Source organism: Hemicordylus capensis, chromosome 6 (genome assembly GCF_027244095.1).
Source record: "Hemicordylus capensis ecotype Gifberg chromosome 6, rHemCap1.1.pri, whole genome shotgun sequence".
Taxonomy (NCBI): domain Eukaryota; kingdom Metazoa; phylum Chordata; class Lepidosauria; order Squamata; family Cordylidae; genus Hemicordylus; species Hemicordylus capensis.
This window is the reverse complement of record NC_069662.1, coordinates 116556084-116575931: the sequence shown is the minus strand read 5'-3', so window position 1 is coordinate 116575931 and position 19848 is coordinate 116556084. Positions and strand designations below refer to the sequence as shown.

General features: G+C 44.5%; 2 protein-coding genes across 4 annotated transcripts; both read right to left on the bottom strand.

The window, feature by feature from the left end:
- Nucleotides 1–3377: 3377 nt before the first annotated feature.
- HOXA9 (homeobox A9) lies at nucleotides 3378–7655 on the bottom strand. Of its 2 annotated transcripts, XM_053259580.1 has the most exons (3): nucleotides 7583–7655; nucleotides 6096–6688; nucleotides 3378–4866 (listed from the first exon to the last, which is right to left on the bottom strand). In XM_053259580.1, the coding sequence occupies exons 2-3, from the start codon at nucleotides 6649–6651 to the stop codon at nucleotides 4628–4630; spliced, it is 795 nt and encodes a 264-aa protein (XP_053115555.1). In that variant the 5' UTR covers nucleotides 6652–6688; nucleotides 7583–7655; the 3' UTR covers nucleotides 3378–4627. The 2 variants fall into 2 exon arrangements, with proteins under 2 accessions (XP_053115555.1, XP_053115554.1); XM_053259579.1 differs by lacking the exon at nucleotides 7583–7655 and having other exon boundaries at nucleotides 6096–6796.
- Nucleotides 7656–13108: 5453 nt separating this feature from the next.
- Nucleotides 13109–16901, bottom strand: HOXA10 (homeobox A10). 2 transcript variants are annotated; one of them, XM_053258894.1, is made up of 3 exons: nucleotides 16751–16901; nucleotides 15932–16705; nucleotides 13109–14397 (listed from the first exon to the last, which is right to left on the bottom strand). In XM_053258894.1, the coding sequence occupies exons 1-3, from the start codon at nucleotides 16899–16901 to the stop codon at nucleotides 14123–14125; spliced, it is 1200 nt and encodes a 399-aa protein (XP_053114869.1). In that variant the 3' UTR covers nucleotides 13109–14122. The 2 variants fall into 2 exon arrangements, with proteins under 2 accessions (XP_053114869.1, XP_053114867.1); XM_053258892.1 differs by having other exon boundaries at nucleotides 15932–16901.
- Nucleotides 16902–19848: the final 2947 nt, after the last annotated feature.

The following is a 19848-nucleotide window of genomic DNA, read 5'->3' as shown; positions in this document are numbered from 1 at the left end:
TAATACCTTTAACCATTACATATTAGCTTCGATAGGTCGAACATCCATTTGATTACTAAAAATTCTGTTTGGTGAAAAGATGTAATTCTTAAAAGTATTATTTTTCTCGACTCCTTAATTTTCACACATTTGCAGCCTTTTGAAGACTTGTTTCTGACCAATATTAGTTCAGTGCATCCTCCTTCGGGGTGTGTGTTATGTTGATTGTGTCACATTGCAATGAACGGAGCTAACAAAGCCAAAAGGAAGCGGTCCTAATTTTTGATCAGAGAAATCGTAAATAAAGGACAGGAAGAGTTACAGAATGAATTTGTACAGACGTCTTAATCCTGTGGTGTATCAGACTGTTAGCATCTGCATAATCTAATTAAAACGGGTCCCACAGAGTCGAAATTACTTAGAAAGCAAGCGGAGCCTTTAACTGCAGCAAAGACATCTGCTGAAGGATTTCAGAGGCCGGTAAATAATCTTCAAATTAAAGTTTCCAGCCTTTCCACTCCATCGTAGAGAGCCTCAGGTATGGCACTGTACAAAGAGAGATTCCTGCACAATAATGTGGCTAAAAACTGAAGAAGATCGCATGTAGGGATTCATAGATTCAAAAAGAGGATACCTTTCTCAGGGCCAACCAATGTACAGAATCCTCCCATCTGGGAAGCTCAACTACACTGCTTAGTCATAATAAAGTGATCGTGAATTTTTAAATAAATTGTAAACACGACTACCTGTTTGTGATTCTTACAGAGACGATTTCTTAACAATTCTGCAACCCTTAAATAATCGTTCCAAGCATTCTCCTAGGACGCATAGATGGCACGCTATGAAACTGCTCATGTGACCTCAGTAAGAGGAAGAAAGGCTTTTCTTTTTCTTACTTAGCTGCAAATGGGTTAATATAAATGTTTATTTTGTAAGTGAATGTGCTTATATGATATTTACATATATATGCATTCAGGTATGCATATCAGTTAGTCAATGGAATGAAAAATATGTGACTTAAACCAAATCTATTTGTATTTCATTATAGCTTGAAATGCTAGAGAAAAATCTCAGTAGTTTTGCTTGTATTAGCAAGCAATTGTTTTTAAATGTATGACACACACCTATGATCTTTTATATTGACCCATTCCTGACTAAGAAAATTAGTGCTGCTATTATTGAGGTCAAATTTAATATAATATATTAAGTATCTTCACATATTATATGCAGATATATACATATTTATATTGACACATTGTATGGGCACACACACACACAGAGAAACTTGAAGTTGCCAATAAATAATACATCACTTTTTGCTAAGTAATGACAGAAACAAAGAAAGATACAAACTGTGAGCTTTATTGTTCCAGTTGTTAAATTTAAGGTTAACTGTATGGCTTATTTGAGCATTAAGGTATTCACTTCAATGATGGGGCGCTCATATATCAGTGCTCTTGTTCTTTGTTAAAATCAGATCAGTAGTTTCGAATCAGCATATGCTCCTAGAAAGTCGACATTTTAGGAGCTTTCCATTGGCTTTATGGCCGATTCGTTCTCCTTTGCATGGAACAACACTGCCATCTGCTGATCAATCCTGGTAATTGCAACCCATAAAATAGGAACAGGAAACTCTCAAGATATCAAGCCACTGCAAATGCTTCTATAATCTGCCTCGCCATGGAGTAGCAATTATAGAAAAGGTTCCAGAAGCAAATTCATTAAAGATAAATGTTCTCCTTCCAGGCAACATTTCAGAGGAAAGGGGCTAATAAAAACGAGCTATTTCCGCACACCCGCTTTATCTAAAACAGCCAGACAAAACAAATGAAAGGGCTTTTGTAGAAAATCTTAATTGTGGCTGGACAGTTGTAAACTCATTAAGGAGCGAATTCCAGACAGTTTGCAGACCTGCCATTTATTACGCACTTCTAATGCTGATTCTTTGAAGTTCCCACTGTCTGCAGCAACAGAGGGCGTCCCAACATCCCAAACCGCTGGAACAGGCATCAATTAGAGCCTTTTTTTTTTCCCTTTTCCTGGGACACGAACTGCTCTGCTCTTTGCTAATTAAACACATTTTACCAAATATTCCTTTCCTTTAAAAAAAAAAAAATTAAGAAGGGGCACCAAAAAGAACAAAGAAAAAAAGAAGTCTCATTCCATTCCTCCCTGGACATTCGAACTTTTTTTTTACCAAGTTTTAAATAGTGAACGTTCCTGTCTTTCACCCTGCAGCATTTTACACCCCATAAACGGTTACAGCCCTCATTTTCTTTTATTGCACTGTATGGCTCTGAGTTTTTCTAACAGAATCTTCAGCCGACTTGTTCGCTGGAAGTGTGCGGGGCTTGTTTTTTGCTTTTAAAGTCAGCCAAGGCATTAAGTCTACACCGCTGCAAAAGAGCTCTGTTTTGACTTCTGAAGAATTCTGCTCGGCTTGGTCTTGTTTTGGCCTGAACAGGAAGAAGTCTGCCAGAAGCAGGACTCACTGCCAGCTCAGTCGAATTCTTTGCATCAGCTTAAAATTAAATCAAACCTTCCACCCCAAACAAATGGTTAATAATAGAAATATTCCTCAAACTCCCTATTTCTTTTAAGAAAGGTTAGTTGTTACCCATTTTCTAAGTTTAGTCTAATTATGTATACCGTACTAAAATAAGAATAGAAATAATGTGAACAGTATGATGCCCAAGGCTGTTTGATAGCATCCATCTTTAGTTGTATTAAGGTAGTTTATAAAGGTTTATGTTGCTGGCAAGAAGACACTGGAATCAAAGAAAGCAACTGGAAGGCTTTTACAGTGGGGATGCTTTCTATATGAAGGATTACATTTCATACCGATGGGTTTTCTCTATGTATTTTTCTCCTCTGGAAGCCTATTTGGTTTCATAGGAGAGGTGAACATTAAACGAGCTAGCTAAATTTCTTGTTGTAAACCACCCAGAGAAGTGAGTTTGGGGCCGTATAGGAAAATGTTAAATAAATAAATAAATAAATAAATGGCTTTCTTTTTACAAGATCTTCAATATTTGGGCCTGGCGGTTTAAAAACCTTTGCTTGGGGCGGGGGTCCATGTGAGCATTTTAAATAACTTTGAGGACACAGAATATATAACCCTCTATAGTTTGTTTGGAATATTGACAACTGTATCATTATTGGTCTGTAACATCCTTTATGTTAGGCGAAGGAAGCCAGCCCTACTATCTGGTATAAGAGTCCACTCATATATCCCTCATGACATTGCTTGGAAGTAATCCTCATTAAAATAAATGGGGCTTTTGAGTAGCTATCTGAATCTGGGTTAGGATCATGAATGCTCTCCATGGTGAATGCCATATCTGGGCAGGGTTTGGTGGAACTGAGCCCTCTTAATAATCTTAAAACAGCACAAAATATTAAAGAATCAATATATATTTTATTTAGCAAAAAGTTAAATATCATTTTGGACACAACTATTTGGTCAGTAGGCCATGAGGTAACTCTTGCAAAATATACAGTGTAGCGTCTGCATAAACATAACTTCCAGGACGTTTTATTTTTTAATAATCGATACAAATCTACAAAACCAAAGGTAGATTTTTTTAGAGAGTATAATTTATTATCAATAAAATTAAACTTCATTACAATAAGAATCAAATTATTTGATTAAAATTAAAACGTAAACCATAGGTAGTTACCTTTTTCACATATAGGTATAGCTCCGATATCTGAAAACTGCTCACGGGTGCAAAAACAATATTCAAGCTAGCCTGATTATTAAGGTTTTCTTCTTCTTCTTTAATATATAGATTATATATATATATATACAACTGACGAAGACTGTACTATATATATAGATAGATAGATCAAGTGTGCATACTAAAATTACTTGCTTCAAAGGAATTGGGGGGTCCATGAGTCGTTTCCTAACCCAGAACATTTTTTAAAAAAATTATTTTTAAAAGTTGGGAAAGAGAGAGAAAGAGAAAGAGTGTGTGAGAGAGTGGGAGGAGAGAAAGAGAGAGAGAGAGAGAGATTTCTCCCGGTACAGTCCAAGGTTCACTGTCTAAAGATACAGAAAAAAGACTCCTCACACTACAGAGCTATACTCTATGCAATTTTTTATAATAAACAACCTGAGTTCAAATTGAATCCTAGCTTACACAATCACATCTGGTACAGCACCCAAGCACAAAAATCGAGTCACAAATATAATTACCACAATAAAACACAGTGTTCAAGTATTAGAGCAGACCTCTCTCTGCCGCGCAAAGACGAGCAAATAAAATTAACTACTTCGACTAACCTATACAGTCCGTAAAGAGTTGTGCATTAAAAAGGTAGTTTCTTTCTTTCTTTCTTTCTTTCTTTCTTTCTTTCTTTTTCTTTCAGGACAGGTAGATTTAGGCAAGCCAACACATCAACTTTGCACGCTAATGCCCCTCCTTGTCTTCCCTATGATTAGAAAATCGAAAACCAGGGTACCTCCTGACTAGCACCGGCGCAGAGCCATCTCCCTGCACGCTGGCGAGGTACATTCAAGAGCTGACTTGGCAAGGACAAACCAAATGCACAAGGCCTGGACAGAGTCTCGCGGTGTGATGGGGGACTGGGTTGCATGGCGTTTGGGGGGGGGTTGAAAACATGGGGGACCTGGGCCCGAGCATCATTCGTCCTTCGCTCGGTCCTTGTTGATTTTCTTCATTTTCATCCTCCGGTTCTGAAACCAGATTTTCACTTGTCTCTCTGTTAAATTCAGGAGCCTGGCCACTTCATACCGTCGGTCCCTGGTGAGATACATGTTGAACAAAAACTCCTTCTCCAGTTCCAGTGTTTGGTGCTTGGTGTAAGGGCATCGCTTTTTCCGAGTGGATCTGGCGTGTAACCAGTTCGCAGCAGGGTTATCTGCAGGGAAACAGAGCCAGAGCTTTAGGGAGAAGGCAAGGGATCCCATAGCAAGAATGTTAAAAGGTCCTACACTACTATGGCCTCATTTTGGCGTGCTTCCCCCCCTCACTTCCTTTTGAAGCAGATAGGTACCCTGATATTGGTGGTTTACGATGTTCTTTTCATTGGGACAGACACACAGGATGGGGCAGACACAATGGCCTCCCAACCATCACAGGGAGCGCTCACGTAGAATTACTCGCAGTAAAACCCCACCGGCCACGTCCTCTCCCCCTTCATATTGCCGGTACAGAATGCAATTTCCCAGACAGCCTCTCCCACCTCTCAGCCCAACCCCGGTTTCTCTCTCTCCCTCCAGGCCGCGGGGGGGGGGGGAATGCGGCTGGACGACCCCTGAGAATACAGTGTCATTGGAAATGTTTCCGCTTTTGATTCTGACCTTCGTTTCTGTCACCACTGGAAGCTACCAAGGAGAGAAGGAAACACACCCACGCCCTCTCCCACAGGCACACGTTCATTAGGAGCCTGGCTTGCTTCTGACCCCGATTTGCAAGAATGTGTGCCTGCATATTGATCCGGCCCTTCAAGGAAACACAAGCAACGGTGCACACCACAAAAGAATATACCAAGATCGAAGAGTCCTGAAGTTGGGAAGAAACCCAACCCCCTCGCGTTGTCCTTCTGGGCTCTCCCTAGCAAAACTCTTCGTCACAAAGGGATCAGATTTACATCCCAGCGTTGTGGTTTTTCTCCCCGCTCCAAAGCAACTTGTACTATTCAGGATTCTCGCCCCCTCCCCCCTCCCCTCCCTCCCTCCCTCCCCCGCCCTGTTCTTCCCTATGTAGCTTTATAGCTCCAGCATGTACATAGGAAAACAGTGGAGTAACACACACACACCCCAGCATAGTGTGTCAGAGAAAAGTGTTGGGGGTGGGGGTCGGGTGGTCCTTCTGGACTGCTTGCGTGCTAACGCTGAGAAACACACCCACCCAGGCTGCTGCCGGCTAGGAAGGCTTAGGCAAACACCCCCTCTGCCCCTGATCCCCACCATTCCGGGCGGTTGGCTTGGAGAGGCAAGCCTTCGTGTCCCACGGCCATGGGAGAAGCCCCCGGCCAGTGCCGCATAGCTCCAGATGGCCCGTGCTTGGCAAGCCATCCGGGCAAGCGGGTCCCCCTCCCGGCTCCGCCAAGGACAGCAACCTGCCAGGAGAGACGGGCACACTTACTTGGGTCCAGCTGGGGCTTGTCTCCGTTTGCCTCGCTTTCCCCATTGTTTTCCGGGAAGGCGCCCTCGTTGGCTTGCTTATCCCTATCAGCTGGAGGAGAACCACAAGCATAGTCAGTCAGAGAGAGTGCGTGCGTGTCAAAGGTGGTACAGTCCCCGCGCCTGGCCGGGAGCGGTTCAGGTTTAATGCCGTAATGCCGGCTGGCGGGCAAGCCGGGAAAGGACAAGGAGCCCGGCATAGGCTCCAGCCACGAGCGCATGTACCTGCCGTCGGGCGCTGCCATTGGTGCCTGGTGGTGCACGTAGGGGTGGTACACGGCGGCGGGCACATTGTTAGCGCTCGGCGGGTGCACGGCGTTCCAGGAGGCGCTGAAGACGGAGGTTTTCGACTGGAAGCTGCAGGGGCTGAAGTCGGGGTGCTCGCTGAGGGCTGCCTGCCTGGCCGGCTGGCCCAGGGAAGCGGAGGCATAGCGGGACTGCACCAGCTCCTCGCTCTCGTGGAGGAGGAAGGAGTCCACGTAGTAATTGCTGAGGGTCCCCGACGAAGACATCGCCATGCAAGCCCAGCCCAGCCCAGCCAAGGAGAGGCAAGACCTGGTGAAATTATGAAACTGCAGATTTCATGTAACAACTTGGTCCTTACCAAGAAGTACAGTCACCTAATAAGTTGGAAGCTTCCTGCGCGCCCATTGGCTGCTGCCTGTCACGTGGCCGGGCAGCAGAACAATAAAGTATAAATCAGTCCGCAGGCTATTAATGGGTCAGTGTTTTCCAGTCATCATTTTTATAGCAAAGCCATATGTTTTTATGCAAAGGGATAGGCGAGTTATAGGACAAAGTTTGTTTTAATTGTAGCCAAATGAGATTAAAAGATCAGATTTTGGGGTAGGGCCACCCTTTTAAAGCGGACTATTTTATATCATAATTAATCATCCCATCAATGGTTCCTCTCTCTTACACACACACACGAAGTAGCACAACAAAAATGCAGGCTACCCTTCTTGTGATCGGAGACCTTCACATAAAATGATAAAATAACTGAAGCAATTTTTTTTTAAAGCAAAATAAAATTGGCGGCATACTCTGTATTTAAATATATATTTATTATATTTCATAAGGAGTTATTGTTTCGGAAGCCACGGGGTTGTTATTAAGCCAGGAACTACGAGCCTATTCATTTGCATCGCTGTGTTTCACAGCAGTAAAAAATTTACGAGTGCCTGGAAAGGTTAAATTATACCTATTGCGTTTAGTTTGGGATCTCACTGTAAATAATACTGTGCTCTTGAGTTCAGAGCTAACTGGAGCTGGCAGGGGAAAGTCAGATCCGACACAAAGCTCCCTCCTAAGAGGAATCTCATCTGCCTTCCCTTTTGGCACACCAGAGGAGAGGAACCGAGGGAGATTTCGAATCGATATGGAAATTTGCATCTTTATAGGCACCTCGATCCCGGAGTGGTCAGAACCACACAGACCAGGAGGACTTACTCAGGACTGACCCCACCACGCTCACGCCGCCAGACGGATTAGGAATCTCTCTCCACGCCAGCCACCCTCTCCCACGCCAAGAAATAACCTTAGCAACTCCAGGATTCACTGACGCCTTTAAATCGTACCCCGAATACCCGCCAGACTGCAGGTGTGGGAGGTCACGACCTGATCCGAAAGGTGTCGTCGTTTTTAATGTAGATATACATATATATCATCATGCAACTCTAACATTGGGATATTTTCAGGGAAATCTTCTGGGGTGTAGGGGCGGGTGCCTCCTGCACATGGACAAGCGCTTAAAAGAGAGAGAGAGAGAGAGAGAGACCAGCCAGAGAGAAGGGATAGAGTATGGTCTTTTGCCGAATAAATAAAGCGAACAACCCCCTCGATCAAGTTGACTGCAAGAAGAGCCCATGCCCACTGATTCCTTCGGACTGCATTTAGCCTTAGTTCTCCCTGAAGTGTAACTACACTTTCTGTCTAGCATGCATAAAGCCCAGCCATGGCGGAGTGGGGTGTGTGTGTGTGGTGGTGTGGGTATGTGGTGAGTATTTTTTCCAGGGGATTAATTCCTTAGTATGCATGGAAGCAATAGGAGAAAGAGGCTGCTTCCTCCCTGCTTCCCGGCTAACTCCTGCACAGGATTCTACTGCCGGATCGCTTTTCTGAGCAATCCGATTGTATGTGTAAAATAGTTATTTACTTTCGGACACCTTCCAAGATTTTTGTGAACAGCACTGGAGCACTGGAACGAAGCGGAGGGTTACAGACTTCTGGAAAAACAAAAAGGTGATGCGGCCCTCAGATCAAGTCCAGTGTTGTGAATTAAAGTAATGACTAAACGAGGAATATATATGACATTTGAGTTAATTATCTGCTGCGGAGCATACCTCTGCTTCTTATTCTTTTGTTTTCTGAAAAGAACTGCAGCCCCAAAGTAGGGGAAGAGGCGAATACAATTTCTGCAAGCCGCTCAATTTATTTTATTTTATTTTATTGGGTTTTTTTAAATCCCTCCCCCACTCCTATTTTTAAGACGTTCAGTCTGGAGACTTCCAAATAGTAGGGAACCGCTTGGTAATTAAATTCATGTGTGAATATTCTGCACGCAACAAATATGTTTCTCATTAGTTTTACATCGCGTCAGCGTTCTTTTCTTCTTTCATATCTCTCCCATAGCTAAATCTCGAGAAAATTTTAAATGAGTGAGCAGTTCTTTTCTGACATGAGGTCTTGAGATTACGAGAAACAATTACTATTTCACAACTCTAAACAGGAAAGATTTCGAGGGATTTTTCCTTCCAAATAAAAATCACTTTAAAATGCAGGGAAAAGGTCTTCTTACAGAATAATAGCTAAACTTTAGCTGTAGTGACACATCCGCAACAGGAGAAATAACAATTATAAATAAATAATAATACTCTGTTTCTTTCCTGGAAAGACGGAAGTCTTACGTCATTTTTGTTTAAAATCGAGAGTCAGCTGTTGTGAAATATGTGGGCAGAACTTCCTTCCTCCTGAAAGGAGAAAAATAATCTTAACAGCAGGATTCCTAAATGTTTTTATTACATTTCAAGTTTCGGAAACTGTAGTGTCCTTTCATTTCTGATTAGCCGCCCGAAAGGTGAATTAGAAAAATGGGGCTCCATTTACTCTAAAATAAAAATAAAAATAAACACCCAATGGATGCCTAAAATTTCTGAGAATAAACAACTGCAAACAAATAATATGGGGTGCATTTTATGCAAAATAATTGCAACTGGCCAATGTACCGCCCTTAATAGGATATCCTAAACCTTTTTCTTTCTTTTACGCAGAGATTTATTTTCACTAATAAACTTTTTTGAATACACACACACACAATTTCCATATAATAAGTATCACAATATTAAACTACAAGAAGCGCTATCTGAAGACTGAAGCTGAGGTTCTAAACATGCATTCTTGAAAGTAAATCCCACTGAAATTATTTTTTTTTTCAGAGAAATATACTTGGGGTCCCAGCGTTAAATAATGCGGCTTCCTAGACTTCAGTCCTTATCCTGAACATATTATCCTGTGTATTTGGGTCCTACTTCCAAGTGAGTGTGTAAGGACTTCTGCCTTTAAACAGAAACAGCTGGTATACAGTGACTCATATATAGCATGTTCCTGCAAGTGGATTCATATAAATAAAATTTCGTCCTGCTTAAATGTGGCCAAAGCCGCAACTGCACAGTTTTTAAAACACATTTAGATTAAGTATTTGGATCTACCCAGCAGAAGAATCAAAGAGAAGTAAAATTCTCATTCTGTGTTTGTTTGGTTTTACACAGATCCTGACCTAACCAGTAAGCTCATTCCTAAAAGGAATAAAATCCCATTTGCCTAGTAGAACATATATCCCAATAAATACGCGTATAATGTAATCTTAAGAGACCATGCTCTTAGGCACACTGACATGGGCAAACCTTACTTCAAACGTGTCAAAAGGATTCGGATAGATATTCCTCAGAAGGTCATACTTTGTATCGATCTAGAAGATAGATAGATAGATAGATAGATAGATAGATAGATAGATAGATAGATAGATGTGTGTGTGCAGCGACCTTGAAGTGTGTGTGTGTGTGTGTGTGTGTGTGTGTGTGTGTGTTTTAAAAGAGTTAATAAAATGAATAATTCCAGGGCAGCATGGACGGTGTATGCACAAATACGACCGTTCTGAGTGGGTCTAGTATGTGCCAATGTTTCCTTTGTGTATTCGCACGACATTCACATTTTCCGCCTCCAGATCTCTCTCTGTGTGTGTGTGTGTGTGCGCGCGCGCGCACACACACACACACACAGATCGAATACATAAGTTCTGGGCAAACAACACTCGCTTGTGGCCTCCCCATTTAGATTGTGCAGCCACAGCTGAGGCAGCCTCTTTCCAGCAAGGACAGAGTCGGACCCACGAAGCCCATCCGGGTCCCACTTTTTAATCCCTTGACTTCTCCTCTGGGAGGGATGCGCAACACTCCGAGCCCCACTAGCCGGGCAGGATATTCCGACGCCCGGCCGTGCCCCACCCCCGCCGCGCCAGAAGAGAGGTCTTGTTCATTTACACTCGCGGGAAACACAGTGTGTGCATCTGAAGCGAGCAGGGCGCCGCCGCTGCAGCTCCTTCGCCTCTCTCCCCGGGGCTGCTGTACATAAAAGGCAAAGCGGTGGCACAAAGCAGCCTGCAGCCCAAGCGAGGTCGCTGTTGCTTATTCCGCCTCACTGGAATGCTGGCGCCCGGACACACTCCAATAATGATCGTAACCGAGGCCTTGTGCGCCCTCGGAGAAAACGTGGGGTTTTCGCCCATTTTATATCTATGTCTCGCCACCCCCGCCCGCCACACTTTCGCCTCTCTTTGCAAAGGCTCATTTGTGCCTACACAGCACTGGAAGGGCCCTGGCAGTTTTGGGGGAGAGCAAAGAGGGGGATTCTGAATGCCATCACTGTACGAAAAGGGGGAGGAGGGAGAGCTTCGGGTGTGGGGGTGCGCGGCTGCGTGAGCGCGCCCGCGCGTGCAATAAGGCAAGACAACTCAAAATAAGGAGGAGAGAGGACGAGGTTCGAGGAAGTTGTGCGGGGGGAGGGCGGGGGGGCGCCGCTACCGATTCTCTTGCCTCGGTGAAAGAGGACTCCGCTTTGCAGTGCAATAGAAAAAGCCTTAGACTCTTTCCCGGCCGCCGCCGTTGACAAACAACAAGCCCTCCCAAACCACTCCTCGGTCCCTGTTAAGCAAGACAGTGAGGAGACTCTCATAAGGGAAAGCAGCCCTGACCTTGAAGGAAATCTGCGCGAAGAATCCCCCCGGGTTGGTGAACCGACCCTCTGGAGGTAACCAGGAAGGTCTCTTCCCTTCCCCTTCCTATTTGCCCCCTCCACCTGGGTCATAACGTTTGCTGGAGGAAGGGTGGAAGGCGTGGAGGGCCGAGGCGGCTCCCTTAAGGACCCAAGGGCTTTGGGACTGGACGGGAGGGCGCCCGCTGTCCAGATCTCGTGCTCGGTGCTTAAAGACACTTTTGTGTTGGGTGTTTTTTTTTTTTAAACTCTCGCGTTTATTAGACCCGGTTGATGAGTACAAACTGAAGTAATTAAGGCAGTTTCGTGCTGTAGAGAGAGAGAGAGCTCCAGCCCCAACAACATGAAACTACCTAAACCACCGACCAGTTCTCAGCCTCCTAATTAAGCCGGCTCCCCATAGCCGCTTTCCTTAGGCCAAAGGATCTTGCTAAACAAAAACAAAACAAAACATAGCAAAGCCAAAAAAAGCAAACAAAAATCAAATAAAAAATAAAAAGCACCAACGTGACTTCAGCAGTCCCCTTTCCCTCCTCTTTCCCCCCTCACAACGATAGCCATCCCTGCAAAACTCTCCCAATTCTTTGCTTGAAATATTATTACTATTATGATCATCATCATCATCATCATCATCATTATAATATTTATTTTAAAAAGAAATTCATTGAAACATTTCTGATTAGAATATTTCATGAAATATTCTTCATGCATCCCTTAAAAAAAGAAAAGAAAGAAAGGGGTGTGTGGGGAGGCAGGCGATAGCAGTCGAGCGATTATTGTCCCTCGTAAATAGCCACAGACTATCAGGATGCCGGGTTCAAAGTCTATCTCTGTCCTGAAAGAAAGAATTGGCTATGGCCCATTCAGGCTTCCGTCATCCCCCGCCCCAATCTCTCCCCTCCTCTTGCCTTTGTGCTGGATTCTTGAGTTAATAAACATGCCGTGATATAGAACCTAAAGACAATGTTTTCCCCTAAACACATCCACATGCAGCCAGGTAGGAAAGGAAAGGGAGAAACATGGCGGAAAGGCTGGTCGATCCGGAGAAGGAGAGGCGACTTAAGACCCTAATTTTCTTGTGCTCACCTTTTCGATTGCTTTTGAGCCATCTGGATTTCCCTTTGGAGTTGAAAAACCGCTCAGTGCGTATACCGGGATAGTGTGTAATGATCCTGGCGAATTAAAAATAAAATAAAATTCCAGCCATCCTCAACACTCAAAGAAATAGCCCTTGGCTTCCTCTGTCTATGCAGCTCCTCACTCAACTGAAAGCACTCGTCCAAGACAGCAACAATCCAGATATACTAGCAAGTCATAAAACTGAACAAAAGCCGACAAACCTTACAGCACCATTGCTATATGGCCCAGACAAATTACGACCGTCTAGGTAATATTTAAATAGATTCCTAAAGTAATTGCAGGGGGCTCGGGCAAACTATTCCTGTTGTAAAAGTTCTTGGAGATCTAAAAGTAGGAACCTGAGAATAAACAGTCAGAAAACGAGATATATATGTTTGGTTTTTTTTAAAAAACGGATTCATTCCATGTTTTTTATTCTTTTCAGAGAACATAAATAGCTTGTCCGTTTTTGCTGCTTTGTTTTCGTTCCAGCACAGCAGCATTACAATATTAATTTATTCCGATTTAAGGTAAGAACGAGATCGAACTAGAACTAACATTTAGAATAACGATATAGAATGCTTTGCTTTCAACAGGATCGGCATTTTAATAATATTAATAACATTAATAGACATTTATACATATTTGTATTATCTGTATTTATAGATTATTTTCTTCTTCTCTTTGTCCGCACTACACGCTTGACCTTTGCAATGCATGTAACTTCACAGTATCAAGGAAATAGGAGTACATCTTCTTTCTCACCGTCTCACAGTCAGAACACCCTTCTGGTGGACAACGTACATAAAATAACACACTTCTCCATGGACACAATGGGCAGAATGTTTGCTGTTTTACAAGAAAGGGAGATTTCTCTCTCTCTTTCTCCTTTGCGTCTGCTTGTCAAGCATAATTAGCGGTCACCCAACATCCCCAAAGCAAAAACTACCTTAAGTCATTACCTAGGGCCACAGAGTAATAATTTAACCAAGAAGCAGTATAAAAATTGTCCTATCTTTCAAGGCAGGGAGAGAGGGAAGAGGTCCCTCGATTTCATGGGTACTTTTAAAACTCTAATATGAAACATTTGGAGACTCAAACAAGCTTGCCCTCTTCGCTTCTTTGCTTAATTTTGTTTCTACAACGGTTTGGTGTGTGTGTGTCCTACTATAAGCTGCAGACTCATGAAACATTTTCCCTATTAAGCAGCGATGCAGCCAGATTTACATGACTGAAAATGGTATTCGATCTAGTTCCCAGAAGCCATCTATATAATTGGATTGGGGGAATGCTATTTGCCTTCAGTTAGGTTTTTCAAAATGTTTTGGGGAGGGGAACCGAAAGAATCGGTATGTAGTACTCTGGACATATTATTTCGCAGCTTCAGACGTTCAAAATCCGAGCATGAATAAGAGTAATACGAGATATGGCGGCGTGTGCATCATTATGGCTTTATCCCAACAAGATCAATTACAAAGAGGAGATGGAGAGGCCGAGAAGGTAATCGAAAGGTTCGAATCCGTACAGGTGCAAGTAGCTAAAGCCTAAAGGGGGAAAATTCGTACTGGCTCGTTAAACCTTAAAGATCCGTGTATAGGTTCATCAGGAGAAATTAAAGTCGGCTGTGAGCTCCCGAATTCTATTCTCTCGGTTCATTTTCTTCAGTTTCATTCTGCGGTTCTGAAACCAGATTTTAACTTGTCTGTCTGTTAGGTGGACTGTGCGACTGATCTCTAGGCGACGCTCACGAGTCAGGTACATATTGAACAGAAACTCCTTTTCCAGCTCGAGGGTTTGGTGCTTGGTATAGGGGCACCGTTTCTTTCTGCCACTTTTTGCGGTTAGCCAGTTGGCTGCATTCTCTCCTTTGGAATTGCCTAGTTTTAAGAAAGCAAGAGAGGGACATTACCAGGTGAGGCCAGGAAACGTGGGGGGGGGGGGGGAGAGACAGCTTCAGTGCTTATTACTGAGTTTAAAGGTAAGGATCACGTCCATGGAAAGTTCCTTTCTGGGCCTCTCTCCTATTCCAGCCTACTATATGCTAGCCTGCGAGAATATTAAACGCTGATGACTTTGCTTCCTATCGCTCGTCTGAACAAGCTGCTCCATTTTGCAGTTGACGCCGATGTGCTTTTGACAGTGGCACCCTGTCCTTTCCTTAGGATTTAATTTATTATTTTGTTTCCAAAAGTCTTGCAAGAAGCCAGAGGACTTGGAAGTATATTTGAAAAAGAATAATAAATGAGCTGCTAAATCCAAAATGGCTCCGAACAGGCTTTTTTTGTCGAAACCTTCTGCCCAAATCTAATAGCCAATTAAAACGACAATATTTTGGCACTGACTGCAGACGAAACTCAGTGCAGAGCAGTGTGACTTGCATCCCAGTTAAACATGCATAGGATTACGCTGCATGGCTGCAACCCCATATGCACTTACTTGGGAGTCAGACTCCTTAAATCCAAAGGGATATAGTTCGTGTAGCATGCATAGAGCCCAGGATGTATGTTATATATTAATTTATTTTACATGGTGAGATGGCTCCCCACACACCAATAGTGGCGGGATAGATAACTCCCTAACATTTAAAAGCATACACAGAATGGCTCTCTATACATGTATGCAAATAGCTGAAGACACAGAGCATTTCCTATCACTCTTTCTGTCCCCACTAACCCCCACCAACCCAAGCTTCATTCATTTTAGTCTCAGAATTGTGAGTGGCCAGAAACTAAAAAGTCCTGTTCTGCGGAACTATACATTTATTTATTTTATTTCGAAAGGACACAGAACGCCAGAGCCTTCTCCTGCGAAGCCCCGATTGAAATGAATGGGTGCCGAGTAGGGGCACCTGCGGTGCTCTGCACAGCTCCCGTTCATTTCGATGGCCCTGAGCACATTCATCCTAGCAGCCTTGTTATGTGTTGAAGGACATTAGCTGGGCAATCTGCAGCCAAATTTGATAGTGCTTTATCATAGGAGAATTTCAACCCAGCTGCTGGCTTCCCTTCTTTTTTTAAAAAGGCATTCAGCAGGATCGTAAACTAGAACTTAGCCTGTTAATGGGTGTATTTATTGGCGCTGGCCTCTTGCTTACTTTGGATGGTTTACAAACATCTCTGTTATCTCTTCAAACACCTCTGCTTCACTTTGAGCGAGGAAGGGCAGAATAGTGCCTCACGGTTCTGCCCACGGTCAATGCATAAAGGCTTATCAACTGGAAGGGGTAAGCATCAATGCATTTTGGGTTGTTGTTTTTTACTGCATCCCAGTGCCCAAATAGGAATGTAAGTTCAGCAGGTCAATCTAAGCGGCGTTCTCTTTGCCGCTGCCGGTGGAGTGATCACTTTGGCGGGCTCGGGGTTTATGGTTCTGGGCTAATCTCTACTGGCTTGGGGGCGCATTTGTGCTTACCTAAGGTGTCCTTCTCTGGGGAGGGCTTGATGCTCTCTGAAGGGGCCGGGGAGAGGTCTTCTGCGGCCGAAGAAGAAGCCTGACCTTCTTCCTCCCCCCTTTGAGAATCACAAGCCAAGGTGCTGGGTGAGGAAGATTCTTCGCCCTCTTTTCTCCCTGGATCTGGGGGTGGGACCGCCGGAGGCAAAGTTGGAGGAGTCTCGAAGCGCACTTGAGGTTGGGGGGAGAACTGGGAAGCCACCACCACCATTTGCCCCGGTGGGTGGTGGGGGTGATGAGGGTGATGGTTGCTGTGGTAGCTCCCGCCGCCGCTGCTGTTACTGCTGCTGCTGCTCTTGGCGGTGCCATAAGCTTGAGACAGGCGGAAGTAGCCTGGGACAGGCACCCCCGCGGTCACGTTGTTCATGGAGCAGACCTCTGAGGTTAGTCTTGGGAAAGTCGTCAAGTCGGTGGCCGTCGCCTCTTTGGGGCCTTTGTCGGAGTCATAGAGGCAGTAGGAGTTCTCTTCTTTAATGCTGGGAGCAAAGGAGCACGAGGTCGCCTGCGGGCTTTCGGGGTCTTCCAGGCGGCAGGACCTCGGGGGATCTAGCCAGACTTCCATCCCTGACATGTAGGTGTGAGACGCGGGGGCCGCGCTTTGAGGCGGACCTTCATTGCGTTTGCTCAGGACGGGGAATAGTCCGTAGCTTTGCAATCCATAGGACAGATCGGACGTCTGCGGCAGGTAGACACCGCTGTTGTTGGGATAGTAGCCACCGCTGCCGCCTCCTCCTCCTCCAACTCCGCCACCGTTGCCTCCTCCTCCTCCTCCTCCACCACCACCACCACCACCTCCTCCTCCTTCCCCTCTGCCTGAGGCTGAGCTGATCAAGGAGTCCACCAAAAAAGAGTTTGCAGCCGGGCTCTCGGAGCATGCCATTGTTGTGGAATAATTTGGCGAAGAGAGCAGATAGCCCTTTCTGGCTGACATTTCTTGTGCAAAACATGCCGAATATGATTAGAGATACCCCCGCGCCACGGCAAGTGCGTGCAGCCAATGGAAACCCAGCCTTCACTAGCAACCCCTCCCAGTTTGGTTTCGTAGGCACTGAGCTGCTCTCAGGTCCACTTCTGAATTTCCTACGGTATATAGATAGATGGACAGATAGATAGATGTATATTATACACATGCATATCTCTGGGTAATCCATGTTTCCACATAGTTGCCTTTGCGTGTCTTCAAGGAGGGGAGGGGGACGTAAGTGTGCAGTGTCACACCGAGGAGTGGGGGGGGGGCATAGAAAACAATAGAAAACAATTTGCCTGATTTTAATGTGACCCATAATTTAGCACACTTCTGTTAGCATATGCGCTAATATAAAACTGCCGCGGAGCAGAAATGGTTATTAAGTGTTTAGATCATAAAGCGATCTGTAAGTGAACCTTTCAACATCCCTGTTCTCCACCCCCTCTCCAACGTGTGTGTGTGTTCTTTAAATATCTGCTGCTCCTCCATCTCATTGTCCAACTCCTGGCTGAGATAAGATTAATAATGCCACCAAGCCCCAGTATATATGGAGAGGCCCTGGGCCATGCAGTTGGTTACCTACTGCAGGGTTGCCATGATGGGAATGGGGATTATGTGTTTCAAGGGCCACTGGAAGTTCTAAACCAGTCTGACCTCCTCACTAGCGTTGAAGGTTTGCGGATATCATAAAGTCACCAAACGGCTCGTCAAGATGTCAGTTACTATAGTGAAGAGAATGCTCCTGTCTGAGACTCAGTATCCCAGTCCTAGGTACGTTTTACTCGGAAGTAAGCCTCATTGTGGGTAATGGGTTTTTCGTCCAGGTAAGTCATGTATTGGATTGCAGCCTTAGGGGTGAACCAAAATGTCGAGCAACGCAATAGTGAAATAATCCTCTGTCTTGCTGCAGAAACAGCATTAGTAGTGCGATCCAGTCTCTACTGTTTTAACAGGCAAGTATTCCATTTCATCCCTGCTCTCTGTATCTGGGCCAAAGCTTTTTCTTTTTTTCTTTTTAAAGACGAATCTAAAGCAGAAATATTTGATTTTTAAAAACTGGATCTAGTCTATCATTCATCTCAAGCTATTGATTTACAACCAACACGTTATTTCTAAATATCTCTGTTTGGGTAATTCGATTTGATCTGTTCTCATAAGCAATCTTTCCCCATCCCTAAAGGGATAAAAAGAACTGCTAGAAGTGTATAGTCAATATGTGGCTCAGACAGGAGACAGCTTGCAGACAGAGAGTGAGACCGGCAAGCAAGGGAGAGAGATTTTACAAGGAAGAAGGAGAAGAGAGGGACTCCTGCTCTCGTGTTTTTGGCTGAAGTTGTTGGGAAATCAGACACATGGATCTGGAGCCTTAACAGCTCTTTCTGTTCAGGGCACATTTTGGAATTGTTCGTGTTTGCTTATTTATTTATGTTTACATGTTTAAAAGGGTTGCAAATTCGTGCCTAGCATCTCCTGTTCCCAACCGCCCCAGTTGGTAGGACGTAAATGATCGCCTGTCTCTTCTCCCTAGCGAGGAAGAATATTCTTTTGAACAATTCAATATTGTGCAGTAAATCTCCCGCTCGGTTCCGTTTTGGCACCCACTTCTTCGTCCATAAAGCCCTCAAAAACGCGAAGAATGCCAAGGAACTCGGCGAGGCCAGGCATCAGCTTCCCTTCTGCCCAGGCGCGTAACCGCCTGCAGAGGATGCCTTTCAGACATGCTCCTCTCCTGCAGCGCTTAGCCTTGGCTTTCATACAATGGAGCGAGCTGGGGAGGATTGCGAGAAGATGGTCAAATGCCACTCTTCTGCGCAGCCCGCCCCACCACCGGCAGCCAAAGTACTGATCCCTCAAGCCTGGAGTGGCTTCCTGTTTGTTGCCCACGTCTGATGAAATGTCCTTCCTCCTTTTTGATATTTTCCCGGTCTTAGAGGGCTCCTTTTGAAGCCTACAAGCTTCGGCGGAACATAATTGGGAGTTTCCCCCAGGCAGATAAAATGGAGGGCCCTCCTGAGGTTCTACTCCTCAATCCTGAACGCACTGCAACTCCTTGTTGCCACTTTGCCGGACCCATAAAATCTTTATGGGAAAGCTGGGCATTCCCCCTCCACACACACCCTTCATCCCCCCTCCTCTCCCATCGATTATTAGTAAAGAATTGTACTTCTTCCTTTAGCTTCTGGTGGCTTCCAGCAGGATTTAATCATGGAAGCCAACCAGAAGGAGCTATTCAGCAGCCTATAGAAATACTTCTTTCTCTCCCTTTCTTTCACGCTCCACCCTATAGTAATATTGTTTGTATTTCCCCAGTTCGACTTACCTTACAATGTGTTAATGTGTGGTGAACAAGCCCTTATCAGATTCCTGGGAGGGCCATATCACCGCTAACAATATTAATACCACAGAAGGAATCATTTTATTGCCTGCTATATAGACGACCTATTATCAATGCCCTAAGCGTTATAAATACATATATTGATATAATGAAGCGGGACCCCGCCCACAGACGTTCTCAAAGGCTTTTCTGGACTATACAGAAACAAAAATTCTTGCAGGGGGAAAATCTCCTCCTTTGTGTGGTCTGTTTATTGGCCAAATCAAACAAAAATGAGATGCAAGGTTTAAAATGTTAGGGACATCCTTCCCTCTCTCTCTCTCAAGCAATGTTCTCCCTTGGTTTGGAGGCCGTTGTTCGACTGAAGGGAGGGGGAGGTGAAGAAAAAGACCATTAAAAAGTCTGTAAAATCCTTCCCAGTCTAAATAAAATGATTGCGACTTTATAGATCCCGCTGGAAAGGCCCTTTAAAAAACATAATAATATCAGCAGCCGGGAAGAAGATCGACTCGATGGATGAGTGTATCAATGGCCAACCACCACGAGGTACCACCACGAGGTACAGAAATGCATCCC